At 34.1% G+C, this 9,429-nt stretch overlaps 1 protein-coding gene across 1 annotated transcript; it reads left to right on the top strand.

Annotated features, from left to right (window-relative positions):
* The first annotated feature begins 2,345 nt into the window (after positions 1-2,345).
* On the top strand, positions 2,346-6,560 carry LOC134692395 (uncharacterized). Its single transcript, XM_063552844.1, has 3 exons — positions 2,346-2,461; positions 3,277-3,573; positions 6,133-6,560. Exons 1-3 carry the CDS (start codon positions 2,350-2,352, stop codon positions 6,558-6,560), a joined length of 837 nt encoding a protein of 278 aa, XP_063408914.1. The 5' UTR covers positions 2,346-2,349.
* The last annotated feature ends 2,869 nt before the right edge of the window (positions 6,561-9,429 follow it).

Below are 9,429 nucleotides of genomic sequence, written 5' to 3'. Positions count from 1 at the left end.
TCTGCAATAATTTTTTTTAATTGGAGTTATCTTTCTTTGTCCAGAATCAACTTAAATCTTTGTTATATACAATATACAATGTATATTCACTTTTTACTACCAACTGATAAATTTAAATAATCTTTACCATTCAGTGATAACAAGCAGTTTTTTACATCTTAATATTTTATGATGTATTTAAATGAGTAGTAATTGTTGCAAACTCCATTAGAATATTTTAATTGAAATTAGTTTTGGAATAAGGGAAAGGGGGATGTGATTAAAAAATTGGGTTCAATTTTTCTCATTTGAAATTTCATAAATAAAAAGAAAATTTCTTCAAACATTTTTTTGAGAGGATTTATATTCAACAGCATAGTGAATTGCTCTAAGAGAAAACAAAAATTTTAAGTTCATTTGAATACATTCATTCTGTGTCAGAAACCTATGCTGTGTCAACTATTTAATCACAATCCAAATTTAGAGCGGAATCCAGCTTGAATGTTGTGTCAATACTTGCCCCAACCGTTCAGGGTTCAATCTCTGCGGTCGTATAAAGCTACGCCCTGCGGAGCATCTGGTTATATATGCTAAAAAAAAGAAGGAATTTTATAGTTTTTGGACACCTATAAGTGCAGGAGTTTCTGGCTACATTGAAAACCCATTGGAGGCCTTCAGCTGTTGTCTACTCTATGGTTGGGTTGTTGTCACTTTGACACTTTCCTCATTTCCCATCTCAATTATTCACATAAACACTTCCACATCATTTTATAAAACTTGGGTGAATTGTCTATGTCTGTTAACTTCAGCTACATTCCAAAATTTAAAACAAGATTAACAACTACAGGTCCCCAAATAGCCTTCAACAATGACAAAAGCTCATACAGCACAGTCAGCTATAAAAGACCTTAAAATGACAAATATAAAACAAATGAAATGAGAAAACAAATAGACTAATAATTGTACAAAACAAAATAGTTCAACCTTTAAGCAAGCTTAAAAGGAATGAAGACATATCATGCGCTTACAGTGCAGCTATTTATTAACAAACTCCATATTCAAACACTCAAACAACTAATCCACAGAGAGGGGTGGAAGTTGAAGCCCCCCTTTTATCAGTCAATGCATTTGAATGAAGACATGTACACATCAACTCAATTTGTTAATACACATTTCCAGTCTAGCTTTCAATACATTTGTAACGACCTTTAACCCCACTGACAATTTGCGTCTGTGTCCATACTTGTATATTCTACAAAATAACTATAATATAGTTAATAAATTGTTATTTGAAATAGATTTCATTGTGTCGTTTTATGTCGGGATGTATAAGTACCCGGCCACGTCCACTTGTATTTTTGTCCATCTGATGAGTTAAACCTTTTTCAACTGATTTTTATAGTTCGTTCTTATGTTGTACTGGTATCCCACTGTCCCAGGTTAGGTGAGGGTTGGCATCCCGCTACCATGTTTAACCCCCGCAACATTATTTATGTATGTGCCTGTCCCAAGTCAGGAGCATGTAAATTCAGTGGTTGTCGTTTGTTTATGTGTTACATATTTGTTTTTCGTTCATTTTTTTACATAAATAAGGCCGTTAGTTTTCTCGTTTGAATTGGTTTACATTGTCTTATCGGGGCCTTTTATAGCTGACTATGCGGTATGGGCTTTGCTCATTGTTGAATGCCGTACGGTGATCTATAGTTGTTAATGTCAGTGTCATTTTGGTCTTACGAACGTTTCGTCTACAAAAGACTCATCAGTGACGCTCGAATCCAAAAAAGTTAAAAAGGCCAAATAAAGTACGAAGTTGAAGAGCATTGAGAACCAAAATTCTTAAATTTTTTGCCAAATACAGCTAAGGTAATCTAAGCCTGAAGTAGAAAAGCCTTAGTTAAAACGTCATGAAAGTCTAAAGGAATTTCAATCATTCAACACTGGTCTGATCCATATTATTCATAAGCCCTTTATTTTAATTTGGCTCTTGAAGTTTCTTTTCCACCAAGTGACTTGCCTAGACCAGCAATTTAAGTGGCCTTACATTTGAAACACCTCTTTCCCAAAGGTAACCAGCAACAACTTCACCATGCTTTTGTGAGTTATATGTCTGTTACCTGATTTTAACAAATAAATGACTGAAGGTCTAAGGTCAAATTCCATTACACTTACACCATTTTTTTCAATAAGAACTTTAATATTTTTAAGTGAGTCATATTCGTGCCATAGAATGGGACCTTCAGTTATAAATTTTGCATTTTATGTGAAATATTTATTTCAGTCTTATTTACTTTTATTTGGTCTTCCTTATCAATTCGATAAGTCAGGTATTAGGTTATCTCTGAAAATTGGAGGACGATCGGACATAATAACATGTCTTTGATTAAATTTGTTGTTATTCATGTGGGTGTTTTCCAAATATGGCTTAAATGCTGTAATTCCCTTACTACAGATAATGGAAATGATGTTATATTACGACGACTTGGTAAGTTACATGTAGTTCGTAATTCTATTCTTTAAGTTTGCAAATTTTAACACGGCTTGTACTACCAGTGATGGGCTTAGCACGAAACCCATCACTGAATAATCAATATACATTACACGCAAATAATTTATAAAGTGTTCTTTCGATGGTAATTTGTATCTTGTATCAATAAATTCTTGGATCAAAATGTTGTACATTAGACGCACGTTTCCTTTTATAAAAGACACATTATGTGATCACTGTGATGCTTGAAAAGAAAAAGGACAAAAAATTGTGTTAACACAACAGTTATGACAACAAGATTAGTGATACCCTCAGTAAGAAACCTTCACCGGCAACGTCATATTACCAGGATATCAAGTTCTAAGAACAGTCTCGAGATTGAGTTAAGTAGTGAATAAACTCATTATAGATACCAAGACTAAATTATGAATAAACGCCAGACGCGCGTTTCGTATTCAAAAGACTCATCAGTGACGCTCGAATCCAAAAAAGTTAAAAAGGCCAGATATTAAGATGACAACAAATAACATTCGTTACATTCTAACAACAATGAGTATAGATCTGAGAGTACTCACATCTACAAAGAGCTAGATCAAGGCCACTAACAACTAATAATAAAAATTATTCTTGTAAGACTTATTTGCTTTCATTTCTCGAGAGTAGAACGATTGCACAATAATCCATGCTAATTATCGTGCATAGTGTTAAATCATAAAATTCCAAAACGTTTAGTTAGTCTCCGGCAAAAACATGAAGGGAAGACAAGAATATATTTTGAAATAAGTGATGATTTATCGGTGCTTTTTTAATAGATTTTCTCGAAAGGAGGATGGAGCGTTTAGAGAAGGAAAATTATGATCTTAAAAAAGAAAACGAACACACCAGTACAGTTTTACAGATATGTTTGAGTACCGTCTGTTGTGCAGTTAACAATGTAAATCCCCAAAACAGAGGAAATCAAAATCATTCATCCAGTAATAGCACACTGGTCCAAACGCAAAACCAGAATTCAAGTATGGTCAAACCGACAGTTACCCAACAAGATATCAATGACAAATCAGGGATTGACTCAATTGGGAAAGATTTCAAAAAGAGGCTTTTGTTGGGAAGTATGTAAAACCTTTACCATGTGATTAAGATGTAATTCCAATGCCGGCTCAATTAGTTTAAATCTGTTCAAATGTAAGAGTATTGTAGATATTCGATTAAATAAAGGTAACAGTTATACTGTAGTAAACCGTTGTACGAAATTCATAAATCGATTGGAAAAAAAATCCGGGTTACAAACTAAAGCTGAGGAAACGCATCAAATATACGAGGAGAACTACGACAAACAGAAACACATTAAAATGTAACACACACAGAGACGAACTATAATATAACAATGGCCATTTTCCTGACTTGGTACAGGACATTTTAAGAAAAAAGAAATGATTGGGATGAACCTGTTTGGATGAACAATGTTAAAAAATGTAACATTAAAATGACAAAATTACACGAAAGCTTAAATGCACATAAATGGGAGAAACTTATATTATGCTTTGGAAAACAGCAATCATATTCATTACAACAGTTGAGCTAACTTTCCTCTTAACTGTGTTTTGGCTACCTAAGTTACACAGAAAAAGTCAATATCGTTTCTCGTTGTGCACGGCCGACACTCGGCTAACCGAGAGATAGGTCGGTTAATCTATATTGAGTATGCGGCTATATCGGCGGTGGGTCTGTTAATCGGGTTGGTTATACGTCTGTTAAGAGTAAAACTCACAATTTATTGTTAAACTCTATTAAATATACTGATTTTTTGGCACATTATGAGAATCACATCAAAAAAAGAAAAGTGTCTGACAAAATGATATCTATCATAGAACATTTTTCACCATTAAAATGCATAGCCTGCGCAATTTTTAGTAAAACGAAAAGGCGTCGCGCAAGTATGTGGTTGTAATGCTTGTACGCATAGCAATTATATTTTAGATAAAAGGCCAAAAAACATTTTTAGATATGATTTAAAGGAAACAAAGTAGTACTTTGGTTCTAAAAAATCAATTGTCATTGATAAATATTTCATAATTGTTATATAAGTTGAGTTATACCACATTTTAATGAATATTAGGGGTATACAGTCTGTTAATGGGTTGGACAATTTAAATCGTGTCAGTTAAGAGTTATTTAGTCACGACAATAGCCTTACTACCTTGAGTTTATATTTTCACATTGAAAAAATGAGATGTACTTATGACGAAAAAATTACAATACGGTGCAACAGTATCCTTATAGAAAGAGCACTTTTTTTTTTTTTTTTTTTTTCTCTGCATTTCATTAAAAGGGTGTGTCACTTCAAATTAGCGTTAACTGGACTGATTGGCAGCTCGAATTCGCATGAATATATTATTTACGCCAAGTTATCAATCAGCCTAATTTTTTTGTCTGTTCAAAGTATGTAACATCTATGAATCTGTCATGTGTTGCAATTCGGCTGGTTAAATTCAATGCGTTTTCTTCGCTACCTCAGGAATATATTACCTTATGCCGGCGTCACACATTGGCGGATAGACCAGCGTGCACCAAAACGTACAGAGAAAACTGACAAAGTCGGTATACGTTAGTTGCACGCCATAGGAACGCTTAACAATCGTTCAAAGCGCGTTGCATATAAAGTTTGAATTACGTCGAAATACAAAGGTAAAATTGAGAAAGGAAATGGGGAATGTGTCAAAGCGACAACAACCCGACCATAGAACAGACAACAGACAAAGGCCCCCAATGGGTCTTCAACGTAAAGAGAAACTCCCGCACCCGTAGGCGTCCTTCAGCTGGCACCTTAAAAAATATGCATATGTGTTTTTTCCATTTATTCTAGCCACTAATCTTGGACCTATCTCTTTATTCAGATAACACCCCATATAGCAATTAAATTATACTTTTAATGTCATTCATAACTCTTAACAGACCAATTAACAGACCGAGTTTTATACATCCGACCCATAAACAGACCATATTTTTTTTATCAAAAATTGATGTGTGTCACCAAAATACAGTTTTTCGTGTAGATTTTTCACTTATTGATGTTAATATGGTAAACAAACATAATACCAATCTTTTTTCGATGTTCAAAAGATTGCATGCAAGTAAACTTAACCAACTTGTCATTTTTGTGTACATTTTGTGTGTGTAAAATGTGTATAAATTTACTGATGAGCAACACGCCTTTTCATTTTATAGATCGTCTATTGAAGCTAGAAAAAAAATAATTACACCACTGGATTCAGTTCTCCAAATCATTTTGTCAGACATGAATAGTTTTTATGATATAAATATAATTAAAAAGTTATACAATGAAACATGCTGACCTTGCACTGATTTCACGATAACACCTGATTAACAGACTTTAGCCAACCCGATTAACAGACCCACCGCCGATATAGCCACATACTCAATATAGATTAACCGACCTATCTCTCGGTTAGCCGAGTGTCGGCCGTGTTGTGATACACCACTACATTGTGTAATTTGCACCCGGTCTAAAACAACATACCAGAGGGCAGTAAATATTTAATACTCACTAGTACCTAAGTTTCGGTGTAATTTTCAAATATGTCTATTGCACGATTCTTTTTCACATTTAATAGGACAATATTTCGTTTACATATATTGCTTTGTTTCAGGTCCTACTCCAGATACTGTACAACATGTGGCATTCAGAGCATACACGTCTAAATCCATTAGTAGCCTAGGAGCACATCAGATTGTTGAATATGACAATGTTCCATTAAACGAAGGCAATGCTTATGACGCCCGACATGGACATTTCATAGCACCACTTAATGGGGTGTATCTGATTTCATTCAGTGTCATTGCTGAGCCATCTAAACAGATTGCACTAGATATAGTGCTTAATGGTAACCCGATCGACGATCTTTTTGCTGACGGACATGGTATCAATATATATACATCACATACCAAAGTTTTTCCAGTTCTTCTAAAGAAAGGTGATATGGTTTGGGTTAGAACACATCCTGGATATGAAGGCGAACATGTGTATGGATATCTTAAACACCAACATAACATGTTTGCCGCTGTACTCTTGTTTTAATTATAATTCCACAAATATACTTATTAACTCGAATTAAAGATTATTAAACATTAATAATTCCGTTACATTTTGTTTAAGATCTTCCAGTTTCGCCTGGATTAAAAAAGTGAGCATACCAGTTCTCTATGTTTCATTTTAGAGACTTTAGCTTTCCTCTATATTTGTCTCGCTACTGATAATGATTGACCTTGCATGCAATCGATAACATAAAAGAAAGTTGAAGAGTATATGTTAGTAACTAGTGGGAGAATTGATTCTTTTAGAACTGAGGGGTTTTGCAGTAAGCTGTTTAACAGCTTGCTTTAAAAAGTATGATTTGAGTTCTTACATCTGAATAACATGAATAACAAGGATATAAGAAAGACCCTGTATGTATCGTATTAGGTAACTATCACATTTTATGTAACGAATTTATCTTACCGACTATCTTTTTTTTATGAATTAAGACTAGAGTTGTCACATTTGCAATCACACCACATCTTCTTATTTACATATTAAAGTGTTCAAGTTTTCAATTTTAAGAACCTACTTCCATTGGTCTGCGCACGAAATACTAATGTCAACAATAACAATTTTATATCAACAAGCTTGATACAACAATATGAAAAAGAACAATCAATACATTGCAATCAAATAGTGCCAGTCGTAATTCCTCTACTAACCGTATATTGAAATAAACCTTGCCTCCCTACTAACCTTATATGGAATATACTTGGTTTTCACGCAACCGCTTTTAACCAATCATATTCCACGAAATGTATAGGAGGTACGATTCACTTAATTACAAAAAAGGTTCTCTTTTCTAGTTTTTAATTATCCGTCCTTTGTTTTATTTTAAAATGGGTAACATCTTGTTCAAGTTATTATCCTTTGATCAGAATTTTTCTGGACTGTTTTGTGACACAAAATCAGAATTGATTGAATTTCCTTATCATAACTTTGGTATGTGTTGGTATACCTAGATATTTGAAAATTTAGCGTTATCAACACCTGACAATAAAATCTCTGAACCCGGAACAAGGAGTCGACATCGATTTGATGTGAGAGTTCAGCTTATGTCTTGTTTTAGTGACGTTGAAATAAAGATCCACATGAGTTGCTTTTTCCTAAATCAAGTGTACCAATGGATTTTTATTCCATGAAGTAGAGAAACATATTTTTATCATTGTCAACGACGTGCTATTTTCTTGGAAAAGGAAAGTTTCAATTTCTTTTTTTTTTTTACAATCTTTATATTTTTTCCTGCGGACATTGGCTTTCTTGCTATTTCAAATAATACTTATTATTAACTATTTAGATTTTAATCGACAAATGATAGGGTTTCCTACAACAGACATAAGATATCCTGTTAGCCTCGGTCACACCTTCCGGATATCACGAACAAACAACTAAAGGATGAAAACAAAAGTTGTCTGTTGACAGAATTGTTACCTGTTGGGAGTCCGTTGATATACTGACCAAATAAAACGGACGCGTAACGAATGCATAACGGACACACAAATGGATATGCAACGTACGATAAACAGAAACGGATGTCGAACGTACATCCAACGGATGAGTACTGCATAAAATGGACATCTAACGGAAGCATACCAGATAAAACGGATGGACAAGATGAATGGAACAAGTAAAGGCCACAATAATGATACATGTAAATCTTATGATTATTCAAAATGTTTCTGTGAAGCTGGTTTTGGTTTGTATTTCAAATGCCAACAAAGAACAGTGTCTGGCCTGAATAAGAGCTGCTTTATTGAGAAGACGTAAACTTATTCTAAGATCGATTATGAATAAGAAAAATTCACGAACCATAAGAAATCTGACATAACAATAATTGCCATTTCTTTGTTTTTTTAATTGTCATTTATCTGATTCAGATCCGTTCATCATTCGTTTTATCCCTTATACGTCCGGTAAAAGTTCGATTCACATTCGTTCAACGATCGTGTTATCCATTAAACGTCTGGTAGAAGTTCGTTTTCACATTTGTTCAACATCCGTGTTATCCGTTCAACGTCCGGTAGAAGTCTGTTGGTGAATTTACCTGCCAGACCTCAAACTGATGTATAACGGACACATAACGGATATAGCAGAAACGAAACGGAGGAGTACCGTACAAAACGAACTACTACTGGACTTTCAACGGACAGTTAATCCGTTGGACGTCCGTTTAAAGTTTTTAACTTGCTCAAAATTATCCAACGGACAGGACGGAAGTCGACGGATAAAATATACACTAAACGGACACAAAATAGATATGGACGGACGTCTAACGAATGCGAACGGATTGAAAAAAATATTCGTTAGGCGTCCGTTCGAGATATCCGTTGAGGTGTGGCCGAGGCTTAAGGATCAATTAAACACATAATCTTGTGAAGATACATGATAATTGGTGTTGTCGAACTTAAGTATATGTCATGGTTTTGAGTTTTGGTCATGATTGACCTTTTTAGAAAAAGAGATAAACGATACAAACTCATTTCATTTCCTAGTTTATGATTACGACTTTTTCTAAATTACGATCGTAAACACATATTTGAAACCAATATTTGTTTAGTCTGATTGGTTCATTTTCACGTAAAATAATGAGCAAAAAGCGAAATCCAAACTTGATAACACTAGGATGAAGATAGGATGCTCTTAAGACACCTTTTTGGGTGTCCTAAAGTTAGGACGAAAAATGAGATATATCATAAGTAAAAAGAGAGGTTCGAGAACACGACTTAGGACAAAGACTTGTCATAAGATAGACTTAGGACACGTCCTAATCCTAAGATAGCTTCGAGAACACCACCCCTGTATTTTACACTACTTGATTTGTACTTAAAATTTAAGTACTACATATTTATGGTTACAACGTTACATTTTA

This window comes from Mytilus trossulus, chromosome 12 (genome assembly GCF_036588685.1).
Source record: "Mytilus trossulus isolate FHL-02 chromosome 12, PNRI_Mtr1.1.1.hap1, whole genome shotgun sequence".
Lineage (NCBI taxonomy): Eukaryota > Metazoa > Mollusca > Bivalvia > Mytilida > Mytilidae > Mytilus > Mytilus trossulus.
Note: the sequence above shows the minus strand (reverse complement) of the source record. Positions and strands in the feature narration are given on the sequence as shown.